This window comes from Dipodomys merriami, unplaced genomic scaffold, assembly GCF_024711535.1.
Source record: "Dipodomys merriami isolate MVZ:Mamm:240054 unplaced genomic scaffold, mDipMer1.0.p SCAF_5, whole genome shotgun sequence".
NCBI lineage: Eukaryota > Metazoa > Chordata > Mammalia > Rodentia > Heteromyidae > Dipodomys > Dipodomys merriami.
The window spans coordinates 18388926-18410943 of NW_027206068.1; the positions used below are offsets into that span (position 1 = coordinate 18388926).

The 22018-nt window shown below is 37.9% G+C and overlaps 2 protein-coding genes across 5 annotated transcripts in view; one reads left to right on the forward strand and one right to left on the reverse strand.

The window, feature by feature from the left end:
- Positions 1-5403, forward strand: part of Ankmy2 (ankyrin repeat and MYND domain containing 2) — a 29055-nt gene extending 23652 nt beyond the window's left edge. For both annotated transcript variants that reach the window (XM_069996148.1, XM_069996149.1), the window contains 4 exons: positions 246-381; positions 1281-1409; positions 2413-2542; positions 4254-5403. In XM_069996148.1, coding sequence (XP_069852249.1) covers positions 246-381; positions 1281-1409; positions 2413-2542; positions 4254-4429 — 571 coding nt within the window. In that variant the 3' untranslated portion in view covers positions 4430-5403. The remainder of the gene's footprint in view (positions 1-245; positions 382-1280; positions 1410-2412; positions 2543-4253) is intronic.
- Positions 5404-5480: 77 nt separating this feature from the next.
- The window catches only part of Lrrc72 (leucine rich repeat containing 72), a 55319-nt gene continuing 38781 nt past the window's right edge, over positions 5481-22018 (reverse strand). For 2 of the 3 annotated variants that reach the window (XM_069996152.1, XM_069996151.1), the window contains 4 exons: positions 15670-15759; positions 13926-14078; positions 6842-6869; positions 5481-5891 (listed from right to left, as the gene is read on the reverse strand). In XM_069996152.1, the coding sequence (XP_069852253.1) occupies positions 5726-5891; positions 6842-6869; positions 13926-14078; positions 15670-15759 (437 nt within the window). In that variant the 3' untranslated portion in view covers positions 5481-5725. The remainder of the gene's footprint in view (positions 5892-6841; positions 6870-13925; positions 14079-15669; positions 15760-22018) is intronic. The other variant, XM_069996153.1, reaches the window with a different exon arrangement.

Here is a 22018-nt window from a genome sequence, read left to right on the forward strand (position 1 = left end):
AAAGCATTTACCTTTCTATGGTTGGGGTCATATTTATTTATGAGTGTCAGCACCTGGAAACCTATTATGGCCCAGTGTAGTGCTCAGGTTAAACAGCAATTTGAATTAAGTCCATCTTCATGATTTGAAGAGACAATGAAAATCTTAAGTAGCAAAGAAGAAACTATTAAAAGCTATTGGGTTCAACTAGAAGGGAATGTTTTAGTGATTCAGCTTCAACTACCTTTAAAATATATATCTTCCAGCTTGCTAAAAGGCCGAGCTTCTGATGGCTTTCCAGTATATCAGGAAAAGATCATTAGAGAAAGTATCAGAAAATTTCCTTACTGTGAAGCAACACTCCTGCAGCAGTTGGTTCGAAGCATTGCTCCTGTTGAAATTGTAAGGTTCCTATCCCCTAAGTGAACTGTGCCAGTAAGACCTAATTACCAAAGCCTATTCTCTTTTGCTATTTATTTCTATTAGTTTGGCGTATTTTTAAGAACAAAGATAGTGATAGGTTTGCCTGCTTGAAGGGTTTCTGTTCATCTATTTCTCCTCGCATGATCCTTTCTCAGATGTTCAGAGCTCTTAAAGTAATAAATAGGAATAGATGGTTATGCTGCGCCCTGGTGGCTCCTGCACAACCCTCGCTACTTAAGTGTCTGTGACGTATAGTGTTGTGGTTTGAGGCCAGTTGTCTGTCTCTAAAATTCCCAGCTGAAAGCTTGGTTGGAGATGTGGCTGCAGTGGTAGAGCACCAGTCTAGCCAGCAAGCAAGCAAACCAACCAAGTATGAGACCCAGATTTTAAACCACAGTATTGGCAAAAAAGAATAAGGAAAAAAGTGAAATGTTTATAAAAGAAACTTAGATGTTAACTACCTCTGTGAAACAAAACAGGTATTCACATGTCATATGCAATACGCACTCTTACATGTACATTGGTAACCTAACAGTCTTACTCTAGATAAATATACAATTAAGAGGCATAAGAATTGTTAAATATTTACTATGTTTGTCCTGCAGAATCTGAATATTTTATGTCATATCTCAGACAAAATTCTACTCCCAAGTTCAGTGTATGCTTGTGGAATAATCTTAGTTGAAAAGGCTTTCATTTTAGAATAGGGAGTTTTCTTTTTATTGAGAGTTTAGTTTTGTATTGTTTGTTTCTATGCTAAATTCTGTGTAAAGACTAACTTAATAATTTCTTTCCTCGTGTGTTTCTAGATGACATGGCTGTCCTTTTGTCTTTTATGGTGTTTACAAGTTTGTTTACCCTCTTCATATCTACTCTAGGGTTCTGATCCCACTGCATTCGCTGTACTAACGCAGGCCATCACTGGTCAGGTGGGTTTTGTGGATGTTGAATTTTGTACCACCTGTGGAGAAAAGGGAGCCAGTAAAAGATGTTCTGTATGCAAAATGGTAAGAATGGAATTCTTCAAACTTCACTGGTAGCCAAGCTTTAATGGTCTATAAACCTAACAGTTGGTATTAGTGTTCCAAGCAATTCTTATGCATGAAAGTATTGTATCTAATAGTCATTTAGAAAGAGGACTATAGTTTAGATAAAGATCTGGGCACTAATCTTCCCCCCAGAGACTATCTGGCCTCTGCTTAGCACCCCATAGGAAAAAGGATATGAATGGCTGAACATGAGAAATTAAGAGAAAAGTTAGAGAATAAATGGGCTGAGCCTGGTGCGGATATAAAAACCTATGTTAAGATACTTCATAAATACATAATTTTAATCCTTTTGATGTTGATTTACAGTCTTTGTGAATTCTTTTTAAATTGACAATTTTTTCTGTCAACAAGCTATAATCCTTAGGAGCTACACTGCCTATTATCTACGTAAAAGGCACATTGATTGTGTTCCTCTCACATCCAGACATGGCAGGCAAACATGTGTTGTCTTGTGTGTCCATTTACCCTATGGGATAAGTGTCCTACCAATTTCCAGGCTGAGGTTCTTCAGTATAGTGTATGGAATTTCTCACTTCTTTGCTTATTCCACTGTCCTAGCTGGAGTGGGTCTTTGCCTCCTTTGTGCTCCCATTACTTCTCTGTCCCATGCTGGGGGCTAAGCTGTACTATTGAGGGTCTGCCTCCCTCCCATCTGCCTATCCTATTTTGTTTTTCAGCCATAGCTTCCTCTGGGACAATTGTTTTTCTTTGTCATCTTACCATTCCAATTCTCTTACACAGTAGATTCTTAAAGTCTTTTATAATCTGTTTAATATTACTATTGCTTTAAAGTATAAGCTAAAAATGATAAATCACCAACTCACAACTGAACAATCCCTAATCAAATGTCATAGTTTTAAAATATTTAAAAATTTTTACAGAATAGTTTTGTAATATCATAGTTGAAAAGTGATAAAAATCCTACCTCTTAAAATGAACATAAATATGCCATTGCTTTCAGGTCATATATTGTGATCAAACTTGCCAGAAAGCACACTGGTTTACTCATAAGAAAATCTGTAAGAATCTGAAGGACATTTATGAGAAGCAACAATCGGAGGCTGGCAAAGAAAAGAATCAAGAGGAAAAGAGTATGTATGATACCACTGAGCTCATTTGGCTTCTTCATGGGGAAATAAAGGCTGTGAGCTTAACATTGAGCAAAAAAAAAAAAAAAAAAAAAAAACGAAACGAAACATGAGGAGACTCTGGGGTGGCCTACATGAGGATCATACTTAATTGTGCCCCATTTAAACCTTTGAGATACTGCATAGAATATAGTCAGCTGAGCCATCTCTGGAAATCAGAGACATAAAATTCTAAGAAATGTGGATTAATCCACAACTTCACTACCTTGAGTGACTACCCTGGAATAATGGGCAATCACATACTCCATTTAGAAAGAATTTAACATCTTTGAACAAGGAAATACTTTTCTCAAATGGCTATCAGAAGATTTCAATATTCTGTAGAATATATTTGTAAAAATTTCGTGGGCTGGGAAGGTGGTTCAGTGGTAGAATGCTTGCCTTGCATGCATGAGGCCCTGGGTTCTATTCCTCAGCACCATATAAGCAGAAAAAGCCGGAAGTGGTGCTGTGGCTCAAGTGGTAGAGCACTAGCTTTGAGCTGAAGAGCTGAGGGACAGCACCAGGCCCAGAGTTCAAGCTCCACGACTGACAATAAATAAATGAACAAAATAAAAAATTCTATTATCATTATTTTTTATTTTTATTTTTTGCTTGTCCTGGGGCTTGAACTGTGGACCTGAGCATTATCCTTGAGCTCCTTTCTACTCAGGGCTAGTGCTCTACCACTTTGAGCCACAGGGCCACGGCTGGCTTTTTCTGTGATTAATTAGAGATAAGAGTCTCACAGGGCTTTCCTGCCTGGGCTGGCTTCAAACAGTGATTCTCAGATCTCAGCCTCCTGAATAGCTAGGATTATAGGTGTGATCTTCCAACACCTGGTTAAAAATTCCTAAATTTTTATACTATTGATTCAATTACCAGATGTATTTATAAATTACAAATTGCAGATCTATACAATTTTCTTCAATCATTAAAGCAGTACGTTCCACATTATTTTTTGCTCTTTCTCTCTCGAGATGAATTATTTTCTTCAGAAACAGTGACTTGATTCAGCGGTGACTCACACTAGAGATGACTACTCCTAGATCTGTGCCTTATCCCAGAGAATACGTCCTGAATCTTTGGAGAATGTTTGTAGTTTGAAAAATTGCCTCCTCTATCTCCACCCATGAAGGGACCACGTTCTTTTTATCACTTGATTGAGAAACACTCTTGGTGTGAATGAATGATTATGCAAAATTAAAACATCTAATACTATGAGCATAGCTTTGCTTTCTGTTTTCTAAGGCAAACATTATTATGTGCCAGCTGTTCATGTGTGACATCATAAGAGAGTGGGATTCCCAATAGAGTGGGAACACCAGATGTTAAACATCAGCCATGTGTCTCAAAGTATTCTAAATGTGACAAATGTCACATTTCTTCTTCACAAATGTAAAATGGGCTCCTGAAAGGTAATCACCTAACCAAAGTGTCAGGCTAAAGAAATGGAAAACTGTACTTGTCACATCCCCAACAATAATCCTGGTGGAGAGACCTGGCTGTGGGACTAGAGGCTGAGTTCAGTTCTGATTCTTCTGGTTTAGTGGGCATAGAGCTGTGTAACCTATGCCTCTTTTCAGGTTTTCCTTTGGAAAACAATGGTGATATAATAAAGATAAGTTAATATATGTAAAGCTTTATGAGTATCTGACAATTTTTTTTTCCTTAGATGGCAAACTCGATGTCAATTCTAATTGTGTTAATGAAGAACAAGCAGAGGCTGAAAGGGGTATCTCCCAAGAGGATTCCAATCCTAAAGATTCTGTGGAAGGGGAGAAAGAATCTCCAGGAAGGGACGAAGGGCGAGTGGAAGCCCCTGCAGGTCCGCAGCTATCTGAGGAGTAAAGGCCATGCAACAGTAACTGTAGCCTTTGCCAGCATGATTGGTCCTCCTGCTGGCCAGCAGCTGGATGGCTCCCATGAACACATCTTCATTGCTCCGTGAGACTACCTGCATGGCTCCACAGTGGGAGGGCAAAGCTCTGTCTACCATGCCCTGATTTCCTATTGGCTTCTGATCTGCAATTCCTATAGAGCGATTTTTCTTTCAGAATACAACAAAACCATTTCCATTCTCTTTCTGAGGCTGACTCCTCAGCAGTTTGCCTGAAAGAAAAATGAATCTGCATACAAAAGAAATGTAGGCTTTAGGGACCAACAGCACAGGTATGAGAGAGAAAGAAAATTTTTATGGCTACAGAAATAGATAGCTTAAAAAATCCTAACTTATCTGTGAATAAAGTACATATAAATAGCATTTATTATAGTGAAGTTCTACTTATCCAGATCTGATAAATTGAAGAAAAGCTGTATGCTAAACAGTCTTTGCTGTAGTTCAGCCAATTGTTGTTTTATATAGGAACTAGCCTGAGAAGTTTGAACTTTACATGGTTCCTGCAGAGAGATTCTCTCTACATTTGTAGAGAGTATTTGTACCTTCCTTCAGAAATGTCACATCCTTTGAAGGAACTGAAACAGGAACTAGGGCTCTGTTAGCACATGCTTTAAGCAAAGCACTTCTTAAAATTTGTGATTAAATACTGGCTAAATCTACTGTATATGTAGTTCTTGTAAAACTAGGTGCCATATTCCACCCTAAAAGGCTGACTTTTACCCTCTCACTGGCCTTTCAAAGGCCACATCCTTTCAAAAAACTGTAACTATTGTTTAGAGAGGGACACAAGCCTGTAAGTTTTAGTATATGTGTTTACAGAGAGCTTGGATTTGGTATCTGAAGGTCTTGCTCTTTTTCACATTTTCTTGTGTCGATTTTAAAATAAATCATGCCTATGGATATAAATAGCTTGTTTCATAATTTATTATTGTCAAAGAGTAGCAAATTATAGATTAACTTATAGATTAAAGTCTAACAGTAGGAAACTTTGCAAATATTGGAGAACAAAGGAAAACTGGTTTAATATGTACAATTTGATGTGAAGATGAGTATAATTCTCACCTCATCTCAATGATCCAATTTTCCATCTTGTTCTTAAGAAACGTTACAGTGTGGGCATTGATTTTCACTCTCGGTGTTTCTGTTTACATTTAGAAGTTTGAAATCAGAGTAAATATATAATGTGTTATGTTACCAGGAAGCTTAAGATGAGATTGAGCACTCTGAGGATTTCTGGAATTGCTGGGCTATCTCAGAGTAAGAGTGAACATTTTAGTAGGTTCTGTGCCTTCCTCTTGAAAGTATTTTTCCTCTCGTGTTGGAACAGTCTCCCAGTTCATGGAGGAAATAGCCATTATTGATCTCTTCATGGACCTTACAAATACAGCATCTTCTGGGTCATCAAACACAGTCCTGTACAGGTAGCAATTATGTGAGAAAAAAATGAATTTGACCAAAGTGAATTTTTTTGTTTTGTTTTTATAATGCTTGGTGTTGAACTCAGGGCATTGTTCATGCTAGGCCAAGTGCTCTACGTGAGTCATATACCAGCCCTGAATTTTTCTGTATTAAGTATAGTACAGTGCCACTCACAAATAATGTATAGGCTTTACTACCAAATGACTTCCTTTTTTGTGTGGCAGTAGTAAGGCTTGAACTCAGGGCTTCACATTATGGTGCACACCATTTGAACCATGCCTCCAGCCTGGATTTTTTGCTGGTTATGGAATCTCTAAGACTTTTCTGTCCAGGTTGGCTTCAATAACAAATGATGTTCTAGCTAAGCAATATTTTTATTGTATATATGGGTTGTTGTTTTTAAAATAGAGTATCTGGACATATTTTGGGAATAATATTTTTCAACACTGTATCCAATGAAAAGACTTTTAAATGCAAACAACAGTAATTTAAAAGCTCATCAGTATTCACAAATTTGAAATATCTTCCACAGAATTAATGAAGTGTTTACTTTTGAAAATGTAAATTCTAGGAAGTGTGAAATGCTAATCTTCATGATAATTGCTTCCACTGAGCATATTTAGAGAAAAAGTAAATAAGGAAAGTTCCTCACTTGGAATAACAAATAATTCTTAATACGTTTTAATGTTTTATGCATGAAATCACCTTTTTACTTATACAAGGTTATTAAAAACCTAAATATATCCACTATGAGTAAATAGCAGGAACTTGTTTATCATAGAAAAATAGCCATTTTCTGGCTAGTGAAGAAGATAGTCATTTTATCTTAACTCATCAAAATCTGTTTTAGAAAAATCTATTTTAAGAAATGGGGATAATTTAGAGACAAGATAATTGTAAATTAATATGACAATAAAAGTAAAAAAAATTTAAAGAAAACTTACTTGTCTACACTATCCCCAAATGCAAAATCTAAAAAAGAAAAAAAAAACTTCAATTAGTGATTTTTCAAATGTTTATTTACCATTGGAAAACAATGGAGTGATGCTATAACTAGAAGACTAACCTCATGATTTCAAGTAATCAGAAATGGCTTGAAACTGAAAATTTCTCTTAGGGGGGGGGGTTTGTCTTTTGTTTGAGAACAAATTCTTTAAAACAAGACAAATCGAGAGCAAGATTTAAGAACAGAATGCTTAAATCAGTTCAGTTGCTAATCAGCTCCAAGTGGGAATTTTCTTTTTCTTTTTCTTTTTTTTTTGCCAGTCATGGTGCCTGAACTCTGGACCTGGGCGCTGTCCCTCAGTTCTTCAGCTCAAGGCTAGTGCTCTACCACTTGAGCCACAGCACTACTTCCAGCATTTTTTTTTTCTGCTTATGTGGTGCTGAGGAATTGAACCCAGGGCCTCATGCATGCAAAACAAGCACTCTACCACTGAGCCACCTTCCCAGCCCCAAGTGGGAATTTTCTAATTAAGATATTGACATTCATATTGCAGAAGTGAATCTCTTTTTTTTTCTTCTCACAATCACATACACCTCTAAATGGATGAGTGTTCTAAAATGAAGAGAAATATGTAAGGGCCATTTTACCCATCTGAATTCTTGGCATTGACTTCAAAGAAAGAGAATAAACAAATCCCAGCTCATAAGAATCTCTATCTCCTCTAGCTTTAGAGCTCAAGGACAAGACCTCAAAGCTTTTGCAGTATCTTCCAGAATGTCGTTGCTTTGTTTATTTCTCTCTAGAAGGATTAGTGCTGGGCTAGAGATGGAACTTTCCAGCACCTGTTGAGTCTCTAAAGCCCACAGTATGAGCTCTTGCCAGTCAGTCCACAAGAGACAGAGCCTGCATCCACCACTGCCTTGAGAAACAGACTTGTTTTTTCACAAGTGGCTCCTGTGCCTTTTGGTTCTCCCCAGTCCCTATTTTTTTGACATTTCCCCTGATAATATTGAGAAATAAAAAATTGGAATTATACATATCTATGATGTACAACTATATACTATACAACTATATGATACTCTATAAATAGAGAAAATATAATTATACAGAAAACAATCAGCTTATTCACATATTCATCAGTTGACATAGCTACTTGTGTGTATGTGTGTGTTTATATGGTGAACACATTTAAGATCTACTCTTTTAGCAAATTTCAAGTATGTAGTATTATTATGTACAGTCACATTACATTATATCTCCAGAATGTAGTTGTCTTGCATAATTGAAACTGTCTCATTGGCAAACATCTCCCCATATCTTCCTTGGCTGCAGCTATCATTCTGTTCTGTGCTTCTTTGAGTTTGACATTTTAGATTTCATATGTATGTGATTTTATGCAGTATTTTGCTTTTGGTGTCTGGCTTATTTCATTCCACATAATATCCTTCAGGTTTATCTGTAGTGTTGTAAATCACAGGATTTCCCTATGCTTTCTTCTACAAAGGAATGATCACAGAAAGAATACTTTATTCTTGCAACAAATATAGTGAAGAAAACATGGCTTAAAAAGTGAAATATCGGGGCTGGGAAGGTGGCTCAGTAGTAAAGGGCTTGCCTTGCATGCATGAGGCCCTGGGTTTGATTCCTCAGCATCACATAACCAGAAAAGGCTGAAAGTGGTGCTGTGGCTCAAGTGGTAGCTCACTAGCCTTGAACTGAAGAGGTGAGGGACAGCACCCAGACCAGCATTCAGGCCCCACGACCAACAACAACAACAAAAAAGTGAAATATCTCTTTCACCTCAATGCTTCTAAACAAAAGTATCATTATGAAGCACCGAGGGTGGGGTTTGGGGCCAGAGTTCATCCTTTTTTTTTTTTTTTTGCTTTATTTATTTATTTTTGTTGGTCATAGGCTTGAACTCTGGGCCTGGGCGCTGTCCCTCAGTGCTTCAGCAAAAGGTGAGCACTCTACCACTTGAGCCACAGCGCCACTTCCAGTTTTCTGAGTGGTTTATTGGAGATAAGAGTCTCACAGACTTTCCTGCCCAGGCTGGCTTTGAACTGCAATCCTCAGATTTCAGTCTTCTGAGTAGCTAGGCTTACAGACTTGAGCCACAGTGCCTGGCTGCATTAGTTTGTTTTTGTTAGGATCTTAATTTTTTTTTTTTTTTGGGGTCCAGTCGTGGGGCCTGAACTCTGGGCCTGGGAACTGTCCCGCAGCTCTTCAGCTCAAGGCTAGTGCTCTACCACTTGAGCCACAGCACCACTTCTGGCTTTTTTCTTTTTGCTTATGTGGAGCTGAGGAATCGAACCCAGGGCCTCAGGCATACACGGCAAGCGCTCTACCACTGAGCCACCTTCCCAGCCCTCAGAGTTCATCTTTATAAGGCCTTGTGTTTAATCTCTAGCATTAAAAACAAACAAACAAACAAAAAAACTTAGAGTTACTCCAGACTATGTCTGTATACATGGGCATTCACCCACATATGTATGTATAAATTGCTTTGCTGATAAAATTCTAATTTTGTTGTATATTACTCTGCAGTGTATTTTTAAATATTCCAAATATACCATGGAATAATGGAATAATTCTATAACAGGATCATTAGTTTATACCAATGTGCCATAATAGAATATTTGCTTATGAGCAACCATCCAAATTATATCTGCCCAATTTATATTACAAGAAACAGTGCAGTAAACAGCCTTCTAGGTGGGCATTTTCTTATTCATGTGTGCAGGAATTTCTATAGGTGAGATTTCAAGTCCAGTTATACATGTTACATGTCAACATGTATTGCCACTTGGTCTTCCAAGAAAGTTAAGCCAATTCTTGTTCTCGTCGATGAAGGACATGAATAGTGAATGCTCACATTTTGAGCACTCTTAGAACTGTATCCCCCCCTTTTTTTTTGGGTCCGGTCATGGCCTGAACTCTGAGCCTGGGCACTGCCCCTCAGCTCTTCAGCTCAAGGCTAGCACTCTACCACTTGAGCCACAGCGCCACTTCCGGCATTTTTTTTAACTTATGGGTGCTGAGGAATTGAACCCAGGGCCTCAAGCATGCAAGGCAAGCACTCTACCACTGAGCCACCTTCCCAGCCCATCTTTGTGCACCCTTTGGAAGTTCAGGAAAAAAAAAATCATAAAAAAGAACATAAATTCAGAAGAAAACGAATGCAATAAAATACTTGTATTCTTTGTTTTCTGGTTTTCATTTGGTTGTTCAGAGGAAACACAATGTAAAGAATAAAAAAGGACACTAATTATTCTAGCATCGAGCACTGTAGAAACAATGTAAAGCTGCAATGGTTGTGGCCAGGCTTTTCCTTCCCCCATGCTAATGATAGCACTGGAGGACAGAGGAGGTTATCTGGGTACCTTGTTACTGTTGCACATTAGATCTCTAAGGGAGAAGCTCCTCTTCCAAAGATTCTTTCCCTAGGTTGATATAACTTGTTCCCACCAATCCATTGATACGCAATTTCAGCCATCATCTCTCATGTAAAGCAAAAAGAAAACCAAGAACATGGCTGGTACACAGAAACAGTTCAGTTGAGTGAACACTTGTTAGGTGTGTCAGATCCAGTTGTTTGGATTTAACATCACAGCAGCCAAAGGAAGATAAGGACTCCATTTTAAATCAGAAAGCTGAAGAAAACTAAGGACTACACTAAAAAATTTTTATTATCCATAGGGCTGGTATTTAAATATAGGAAAGTCACTTACTTTATGTGGACTGCTCTCTACCAGGACTTATTAAACCATAACTGAACTAGGTTGAGTGTGAAGGTACATATCTGTAGTCCAAACTACATGGGAGATGGATGGAGGCAGGAGGATCTTGGATTCGAGGCCAAAAGTTAGTTTGATCTTATCTCAAAATTAAACTACAAACAACAGATCTGGAAGAATAGCTCAAGTGGTACAGCATTTGCCTATCATGTAGGAAGCCCTGAGTTGTTCGATCCCAGTAGCATATAAACAAAAACCCAAACAAAACAATAGCAGCTGGGTGCTTGAGAGTATAATTTAGGAAATGAGGGAAGAGTTTTCGTTTGTACTGAGTTCCTGGGGCTGCTGCTCTTTGGGGAACCACCGAGATTCACCCACTGTTCTCCACACTGCTCTTCCGTACCCATGGCCTGTCCTTCAGATACTAGTTCATATAAAAGAGAAGAGACCAAGAGACAAGGCTAAGGAAGCAATCCTAAAACTCCAGGCGTTCCACTGTATGACTTGGCTTAGCCCTAAAGCCGCAGGGAACAGCAATTGTCAGTCATACTGGATTTGGCTTCAAAGAGCAACTGTTGAGGTCTTCTTGGAAAAATTGGGAAAATATACACATGGATTATCTGTTAAATTACACAGATTATTTCTTTGTTTCCCTTCTCTTTGACAGTGGCATTGTAGCTCTGCAGTTGGATTATCCTTAGTTTTGAACCTGCAGATTAAGTTAAGAATGAATTGTTGTGAAGTCTACTCCAGAAACACTTCAGTGGTTCCATACCACATCCATTTCCTGTGCAGTGAGATAACCAATGAGCGTGAGGAGGAGGCGGTCCTTTCTCCACGAGGAAGGAAGCAGAGCCTCCCAGCCGGAGGCTGGAGAATGTGGCAGAGTATGAAGTGTTCAAAAGCTTAGGCACATATAGGCATTAACTTTAGTATTCTTTCACTTATGGAATTTTCACACACACACACAAATTGAGAAAATAGTCTCAATGTGGCCTTGTTGTTTTTCTTTATCCTTTCTGCTCATTGTTGATTAATAACATAGTTGGTTATGGAATTCTTGGTTGGTTGCTACTTTTCCTCAGCTGTGTGTGTGTGTGTGTGTGTGTGTGTGTGTGTGTGTGTGTGTGTGTGTGTGTGCTGGTACCCATGACTTGAACTCAATGCCTCTTGCTCTCACTTGGTTTTCTTATTCACAGCTGACTCTTTACCATTTGAACTATGCCTTCAGTATGGCTTTGCTAATTAAGTGAAAATGGTGTCTCCTTTTTCTGCCAAGGGTGGCTTTAATCTCAATTCTCCAGATCTCAAACTGCCCTCTGCCCCACTCCCAGTAGCTAGGAATATAGGCATGAGCCATCAGTGCCCACCTCTCTTCAAGCATTTTAAAGGCATTACACTACTTCCTTTCCACTGTCATAATTGCAGCAACAAATCTTATTCTTCTGTTAAGCAATTGACTTTTCCTTTCCTATGACTGCTACTGCCTTAAAACCACTTTGTCCTTGGTGTATGTATTTTTTTTTAATGTAGTTTTATTGTAAAGATTCTGTACAGAGGGGGTTACAGTTACATGAGTAAGATAATGAATACATATTTGTTAAACATTGTTACCTCCTCCTTTATCTCCTCCTATCCCTTCCCTCCTCCAATATTTTTTAGTTATGTGTCTTTTATGTCTTTAGATTTATTTTGTCTCACAAATCTAAGGATTCATATAATTTATCAGTTTTAGAAAATATTCAGTCATTATCATTTCAAATATTACTTCTGTTCTCTCTCTTTCTCTCCTTCAGAAACACCATCTAACATACAGCTTTTCTAATATCTCCTTGTCTCAACATCTAATTAATATGATTTATCTCTTTTTTTCTTTGCATTACATTCTAGATATTTTTTCAAAATTATTTTCTGATTTAATAGTTTTTCTAGAAAATCCACATTTAGCTTCTTTTGAATGTATGTCATCTATTTAGCAAAGTATCATTAGGAAAAGGTTTATGTTTTATTTTTTGTACCATTTTCATCTCTTCTTTCTTCTTGGTATAGAGATGTGATGTTTGGTGATGTAGTGCCACCTCATAACCATAAAGCACTGACGATATCATGGAACTTCACACTAACTCTGTATACTCTGCCCCTCACAGGCAAGAGCATTAAAACACTTTGCTAGGAGGGAAAAATAAACCCATTTGTTTTTATTTTTTTCCTTCCTTCCCTTCCTTTCCTTCCTTCCCTTCCTTCCTCCTCCTCCTCCTCCTCCTCCTCCTCCTCCTCCTCCTCTTCTTCCTTCTTCTTCTTCTTCCTCCTCCTTCTTCTTCCTCCTCCTTCTTCTTCTTCTTCTTCTTCTTCTTCTTCTTCTTCTTCTTCTTCTTCTTCTTCTTCTTCTTCTTCTTCTTCTTCTTCTTCTTCTTCTTCTTCTTCTTCTTCTTCTTCTTCTTCTTCTTCTTCTTCTTCTTCTTCTTCTTCCACTATCCCTCAGCTCTTCAGTTAAAGGCTAGTACTCTACCACTTGAGCCACAGTGCCACTTCCAGTTTTCTGATGGTTAATTGGAGATGAATCTCGCAGACTTTCCTGCCTGGGCTGGCTTTGAACTACGATCCTCAGATCTCAGCCTCCTGAGTAGCTGGGAGTACAGGCCTGAGCCACTGATGCCTGGCTCTTTTTTTCTTTTGAGACAAGATCTCATGCAGCCTGGAACTTAGGATTCTCCTGTCTGCCTCCTGAAGGCTAACATTACACATGGGTGTGTGCTTCCATAGCTGCTTTGTTTGAATTTCTGTTGCATCTAAGAAATTAAATTCTAACTAAGGAAACATTACTGAAAATAAGTTGCATTTGCATTAAATGATATTGTATAGGACCATAGCCAAAATACTGAGTGTTTATTTCAGGGTGGTGAAATTGTAAATGACCTTCATCTCTTTTTAATATTGTTTTCTGTATCATCAAAATTTATCACCATAATATAAGTAAGGAACTATTTTCCTGGTAGTAATATTAATAGCTCTGTCTTATAGATTGATCCTTTTATACTCTGCTAGATACTGAGGAAAGGCCATCAAAGTTTTATCTTACATTAAATTTATTAATTTTTATTTATTTTATTTATTAAATTTAGGATGTATGACTATAAATAACATTCACTTTACCTAGATTAATACAATTATGAAGCATATATATATATTCAGTAATGAAATTATCAAGCACAGTATTAGAGACTTATTTGGTATTATTGTACTATGTAAGTATTTATTTTAAGCTAGAGTTACTATATTCTTTTAACAAGTTCTCTAAAAGTTTAAGGAGTTTTTTATTCTTAATTTATTTTTTGTTCAACATACCTGATGGTAGCCTGCGGACCAGTTTTTGACGTAATGGTAATTTGGGGTTCCATGAGGCATCTACTTTTTTTCCAAATGTGATTGATTGAATGATATGAGCTTTTTTGTGGTCAAAAATAGTAATCATTGATCTTCTTTCTTTTTCTGTAACTTCTGGTAAATACAGGAAAGAACATTAACGCCTAGGATTGCAAATGGATACGCAGGGTGATTCCAAATACAAACAGTTGTCTATGTGGTGTAGGAACATCTTGTCAAAATAGATTCATAAAGGGCAGCCCCAATTAGCTCCCCAATCCCATCAGCAGCCAGGGTATATTGATCCACCCTTCACATCACCAGGCAGAGCTCAACCCTGCAGTCAACTGTCTGCAGATGCTTTCTAACACAGCAGGAGGGATGGTGTCTCCCTGGGTCACTGAGCCTGGAGTATTCCCAAATTTCTTCAATGTTATGGGAAAGAAGAGACCTAACCATGAGTTTTAGATATATCCTAACACAAAGAAGTGAGTCAGTAACAAATTGTGAAGAATATTTTGTAGAGCTAGAAAGTAAGGTGAGAGATAAAGAAGGAAAGGGTAAGGTAGACCACAGAGCTGTAAAACAGAAACTGAGGTTGACTGGGTGTATGGGGCTTACATATAGCAAACATGTTAGTATATTTATTAAAATGGTATGGCAGCAGAATTCTGTTTCCATCAGAAAGAATGACATCACCCCATTTGTAAGGAGATGGAAAGACTTGGAAAAAATCATATTAAGTGAAGTAAGTCAGACCCAAAGAAACATAGGCTCCATGGTTTCCCTCATTTGTAATAATTAGTATATGTTTAGACTGTCCTGGCAACGTATCAAAATAGCTCAATAGCTATGTACATATAACCATACAAAATGATGCTAATAGGAATGAACTCCAAGATATGGAAAAAAAGAAGGTTTGTGGTTGTTGTTGTTGATGTTGGTGGTTTTGATGTACTGTAAGCAGTTCTTTCTTTCCCCCCCTTTGGTTTATTCCCTGTTGTCACTGTGTTTGATTCTGTGTCTTGTATTTATTATCCATTTATCTAATTTGAGGAAGGGAAGAGGAATAACAAAATGGTGAAACAAGGACAAAGAGTAAGCCAATGCCATAGCGATATTAACAAGACACTAGGTTGGAAATGAACTTTACAACTTGGGGGGAGGGAATGGGGTTGGGCAGGGAAAGTGGGAGAAAAACAAGGGAGGGGGTAACTGTTCAAAAAGAAATGTACTCATTACCTTACTTATGGAACTGTAAACCCTCTCTACATCAACTTTACAATAAAATAAAATTAAAATTAAAAAAATGGTGTGACATCAGGACTGAACACATATGGATTCCGAAGAAAGTAAGGTCCTTAAGAGAGTGAGATCAGTGCTCTGACTTTCGAGTTAAGTGTGTGGGATGCACAGGATCAGTGATGGTGCATCCAGCATGCAAATGTCAAGGCAGTACCATAAGGAGATGTTTGTCACTCTCAGCTCAATGACCTTTCTGTGAAGTGGTAGACAAGTAGACTTCTAAACTAGCTTCAAGTTCAGAGAGAGAGAGAAAAAAAAGGAAAATTAACTCATTCAAAACTTCCATTTATGATTATTCAGCAGCATTCTTTGACAAAGACAAATTTTCAGACTTCCCCCCCCACCCCCCTGCATCTTAAAACCACTGATTCATGACAAGGCTTATCAAGTATTTTCTCTGCAAGGAGGAAGGAGATCTTACGATTTCGGTCCAGCAGCTTGACTCCCGGAAGATGGTAGATGATGTATAAACGGTACAGGTTATACTGGCACAAAGGGTTTTGGTAAAGAGCTACAAAAGAAGAATCCAAAATAAAGATGTCAGATTTCAAAATTAGCTTCCTTTATTTCCTGATGAAATAGGAGAAATTGCAGGATTCATGGACAGTTTAAGGATTCATTTACAACACACAATGCTGTGCTTATATCAAAGCCAATGGCCTCATTAGACTCTTCTTTGGAGCAACACTTCATTTTACTATCTGTTAAATCCATTCATTCAACAAAGATTACTGAGTACTGTTAACTAGGAATTGTAGTAGGTGCTGACTCACTGACTCTAATCTTCCACAAATGAAGAAAACTTAAGAGACTATAGAGAATTTGTTGAGGAAATTTGCTCTTAGATCTGTCTGGGAACTCTTCTTCCAGTCTCAAAGGTCCCGATGGACACAGATAGACACTGAATGTGGTAGGTCTTCTGCTACTAGCCTGACACATGGCTGGGGTTCGAGGAACCTGACTCTGATACAGCCACTGTTAGAGGAGGAGTACATTTATTAATTCAGGACTCAGTGTGTAGGTATATTTTAACATATCTTTAACTAGCGAGTTTTATTTTCAAATATTCTGTTTGGTCATCTTTAGATAACACAAACAGTATTTCAATACAGTGTGAAATAAAGTTCGTTATGCTTTACAGTTTGGGGCATCTCTTGGATATTTGGATTCTGCTCCCATTTAATTTCTAAGAAAATACTTCTGAAAATTGTACACAGTGTGGAGCACCACTAGATGGCAGTAGCAGAAAGAGCTCCAGCTACTGAACAAACAGCATTGCTCAACCTCTGTTGAGCTATTCCCATAATAGATGTCGAGTTCTGCTGTAGATTATATTCATAAAATACAGAGAAGTTTTAAAAGGCATGATAAATATAAAAGGTTAGTACTCCCTCCCCCCAAATGGATTACTATTTATGATACAGAGTTTGAAAAACCTAGATGGGAGGGGGGAGGGAATCTGCTTAAAGAAAACAGATTATTGATTTTTTTAAAATGCTATCTGTGTAGAGAATAAAACACATTGATTTTTTGCATAAATACAAACTTTTCTGGCTAATAAAAATATATAGTAATTCCTTGTAGAAAATAAGAGTATTAAAAGGATGTAAGTTAAGCCATGGAAGACTTGGATCGTAACAAATAAGGGTTAATAGAATCGAGAAAGGCATACAGAAAATATAGAGCAAGGAGCAATGAAAAAAAAGATTAACGAAAAGAAATATGTATGTATTAGAATAGCTAGGGAAATTCAAACAGAAGAATGTCAAATTTTCTTAGGTGAGAAAAATGGCTTGAATTTTATATTTTTATGTCATCACTTGTGTATGACCTCAGGGCCTTGCATTCTTGTTTAGCTTTTTTGCCAAAGGCTGGAGTTCTACCAGTCCGGCCACACCTCTCTTCCTGTTTTTTTTTTTTTTGGTGGTTTTTTTGGAGATGAGAGTCTCTTGGATTTGTCTGGGGCAGATAAACAAGGATCCTCAGCCTCAGCTACTCAGCCTCTTGAGTAGCTGTGTTTATAAGTATGAGCCACCAGCTTGGTTTGAATTTGATTTTTAAGAGAGAAGGAACAAAGTGGGAGCCAATCATTGTAACTAGGGGATGGAGAATATGAATGGATGTATATTCAACCAGTATAAGGACTTAGTTAAAAAGACTCACAGGGACTGTGCATTGTGCTTTGAGACAAGGCAAGTAAAGGACACTCTTCAAGCATATAAAAGCAACACACAATTGTTTTTCATGAGAACTTTGGAAGAAGAAAAGCTATCAATACTTCCATGAAAAAGTCTGCTTTGTCTTGGGAAGTCACAGCTGCTGACTCTCCCGTAGTCTGTATTACTGACTAGGAGTCAGTCTGCCTTTGCATCCTCTGGTAACATCCACTCTTGCTATTCCCTTGGTAGTATCTTTCTCTGGGAGAACATCTCTGTTCCTCCTGCTCTTGCTCCTCCTCTCTTCCGCCTCTTCTTCCTTTCTCTTTTTTGGCATCCTCTTAATCCTTAGTTATAAATTTAAAGCTTTCATTTCAGTTAAGCAAAACACCAAGCTTATGGATTTCCACATCTCCAGACTGAAAACCCCATGTGCTTATTGTTTTCATCATTAGTCTCATCATGGGGGGGGGGGAAGGTTAATTGTAGATAAGCCTTGCAAGGATCCTGTCCAGGCTGGCTTTGAATCCTCAGATCTCAGCCTCTTAAGTAGCTAGGTTTACAGACATGAGCCACCGGTGCTGGACCATTAGTCTCAAAGCAGAATCAGAAAGTCAGAAACCTGAGCTGTCAACCCAGCCTCTGCTTGCCATAATTAAGAAAAATATATATAAATTGAGCTAAATAATTTGAAAGGCATTTTGTCTTCATTATTCTTCACATATTCCCACCTGTTCAATTTTAGAAGGAAGTAACTTTATTTTCAACTCTTTTTCCCTCCTGCTATAAGCTTTAAGCATTTAACATTTTTGAATTTATGAGTTTTGGATGGATGCTTCTAAAATTACCATAAATTAAATTTCTAAGATATGAAACCAGTTTCCTGTGTCTGAATGTTCTGAAAGCCTTCCGTGATGTATGGTGCATTCCTTCAGAAACTATGGGGGAAAATTGCTTACACTTTCGCTTTCCGTAGCTTAATACTATTTAAACCACCTTGCCTCCAGGCTACTCTTAGAGTACACCTCAGTGGCGCCAGCACTGTCTTGATGATCTTCATTTGGGATTCAGAGTCTCAGCAATTTACATTTACTCAGTAATATATCAAAATGTCTCTACCCCTCCCCCTACTACACAAGTTTGAGCTACAACAGTCACGTGAGGGAAGCTATTTCTTAATGAAACAGAAAGAAAAAAAAAAAGCTACAGTCATCTGAATAATTGGCTTTAGTTAACTTTTTAAACCTTTGAAGCAGAATTAAAAATGTAATCATTTAAGTGGATCCAAATGTTTTTAAGGTCTTCGATGAAATTAAGAAAGGACTGATGTAACTAATAAAGATCAGAATGCCCACTTTTAACAGTTGAGGGGGTGTGATAAAGGTAAAAGTTTAGATAGAACAGCCCAGGGAAAAGAAGTATAGGTCCATGGTCAACAGTCAGACACCTAGGAGTGTGTGTGTGTGTGTGTGTGTGTGTGTGTGTGTGTGTGTGTGTGTGTGTGTGTGTGTGTGTGTGTGATAGTGGGCTTCAACTTAGGGCTAGGTGCTGTCCGTAAGCTTTTCTTTTTCTTTTTTTTCTTTTTTTTTTCTTTTTTTTTTTTTGGTCAGTAGTAGGGTTTGAACTCTGTGCCTGGGCGCTGCCCCTCAGCATTTCAGTTCAAGGCGAGTGCTCTACCACTTGAGCCACAGTGCCACTTCCTGTTTTCTGGTGGTTTATTGGAGATGAGAGTCTCATGGACTTTCCTGCCCGGGCTGGCTTTGAACCGTGATCCTCAGATCTCAGCCTCTTGAGTAGCTAGGATTATAGGCATGAGCCACCAGTGCCTGGTTAGGCTTTTCTGATCAAGGCTAGCACTCTACCACTTGAACTGCAGCTTTTTTTCCCTACTTTCTGGTGGTTAAGGAGATGAGAGTCTGGTGGGCTTTCCTACTCAGACTGGCTTCCAACCTCTGGATCCTTGCTCACAACCTCCTGAGTAGACAGGCTAACAGAAATGAACCACTGGCCACTGCTTAGACTCCTGGACTTTGAGATTCTGGTTTGAAGTTAGTTAGATGAGACTCACTATCTTATTTTAACTAAAATCTGTGGACATCACGCAACACATACACTTACTAAATGTGGACACCACCTTTGGTTTTACAAGACAGGAATTAAACAGAATGGAAAGATTAGAACATTTTCTTCTTCAATACACTGAATCACCAGTTGGCTGTTTGTGGCTTGCTTTGTTGTTTGGAAGACATAATCCCACCTTGATGGACACTGTAACTAGAGTCCCTTGAGATCACAGACCCTCCCTGTCTGTCTCCCAGGATCCTTCTTCACGCCTGTCTTTGTGTTGTCCATAGTGGACAGAGCCACTGCAGATGGCAAAGACCTGAGAACGTTTCACAGTAGCAACGGTAGCCTGGAGACTCTTGAAAGAGTGGATGCTTTTTCTAATCATACTCCTGAATTCTCTACTAGCCAGTAGATGTTAGCAATTCTGAATGCAGAAAGAGTCCGTTTCCAAATAGCAGGACTAAATGAAGTACAGAAAACTAGAGAGAATTGAGGAGAATAAAGGTTGAAGGGCTGGAGAATGAGCTAGTAGGTTATTTTTCTATTTATTTTATTTTTATTTTTTGGTGCTTACCTAGGGGTGAGAGGAGGGGTGGAAGGTGAAAGTCGACATTGTCTAGAGAAGGCTGAGAAGAGGAAAATGAAGGGGGAAAGAGAAAGTGGAGAAAGGTAGGCCTGCCGAGAAGAGGAAGGCCCCTCCCTCCCTGGAGGAGAGGAATTCCATCACCAGGACCTCACACTCTGCTGCTGCAGCCAGGCCTCCCTGGAGCTCCCAGCCATGTGTCTCCAGGACTGTCACTTGGCAGTGCTCCTTGTAAATGCCAGGGGAGGGTGCAATGCTGAAAAGGATTAGAGGTTTAGCCTCCAGGCTATTTTCTCACCCTCTGAAGAACTTGTAATTGAAATGGAATATTAATAGTGCTTCAGATTCTTCTATGGCTTCCAACTTGAAAAGACAAAACTTATACCACTTGCAAATACATAGTTTCTCATTTTAGTTAATGAACTAAGTGGAATCTGGGATTGCAAATGAGGCTTGGAGAAATATTACTAGCAGTCTAATAAAAATACGTTAATATCGTATTTTTGACCAAAACAAGATATTGGATTCAAACTATTTATAACTAAGAATTTTCTGAAAATGCCCTTTTGTTTGTTTGTTTTATTAGACATAGCATTTTATTTTTTTTTTTGAAGAGGCCCTACGACAAGGTTCTCCATTGAAATAATCACAGTTATTACTTCACTGTGTTTTTAAGTAGAGGCCATTTTAAGTGTCATGGCAGGTAACAATATAAATTATTACTAGGCTAGCCTTCAAAAAATGACATGGACATTCTATCCCCTCCCTCAGTCTGGACACAATTTTGTGCTCACATACACCCTTGATAAATGGAGAAGGGATTGAATTTCAGCATGTACTTAGTCTAGACAGGGCATCTTGGTGTAGAGCATAGCACTGTTCATTACTATGAGGTCAAGCTTGCTTACCGTTCTCTCAGTATATTTGCTTAAATATTGAATTTTCACATGTAGTGGGTTATTCAAGTAGTTTTATACAAATGCCTTCAACTATTTAGAAAATATTTAGGCAATGAGTTATAAAATTCTAAACCCCATAAAAGCCTAGAATGGACTTTTCTTCAACTTTACATTCTGATGTCTAGTAGAGTGTAATAAGAATGTGTTCTAGTATTTATTAAATAAATGGGCAAATAAATTATAAATATTTGTTGAATGACTGAATAAATGATAGAAGGAAACAAGGCATGAATTTAAGTTTCACATTCATTGGTACTTTGGTTAAATCTGAGCTTCACATTTCCATCATTGAAGAGGGACTAATTCCTCGTCAGATCAATAAGTTGCTAGAAAGTCTTAAGAATATAAGCAAACATTTTCTGAATAGGAAAAACATTCAAACATGTTCTGTAATGATTATTATATAAAATATTTACTATTTTATAGTGTATTTACTAGCAGAATTTCTAGATAGCATATAACTCCTTAATTATCTTGTTTAAATAATATATAATATAATTTATTATCTATCAATCTATGTATTATGTATATATTATGTATGTATATATGTATGTATGTATGTATGTATGTATGTATGTATGTATGTATCTATCTATCTATCTATCTATCTATCTATCTATCTATCTATCTATGTGCCTGTATTGAGAATTGAACTCAGAGCCTCATCATTGTCTCTCAGTTTCTTTTGCTCAAGGCTAATGCTCTGCCATTTAAGTCATAACTACATTTCTGTCTTTTTGGTGTTAAGTTTGAGACAAGAGTCTCACAAACTTTCCTGCCCTATCTGGCTTTGAACTGCCATCCTCAGATCTCAGCCTCCTGAGTAGTGGGGATTATAGGTATGAGTCATTGGCACTTAGCCAATGTTTTTATTTCTGTTGCAACTTCAAGGCAACATTAATGGTAAGAAATGTTTTTTTTTTTAATGCTTTGCTAGTCTGTCTCTGAAGCTGTGGAAAAATATTAACCATGAGTGGACTTATTTATACCTTCAAAATAATCATG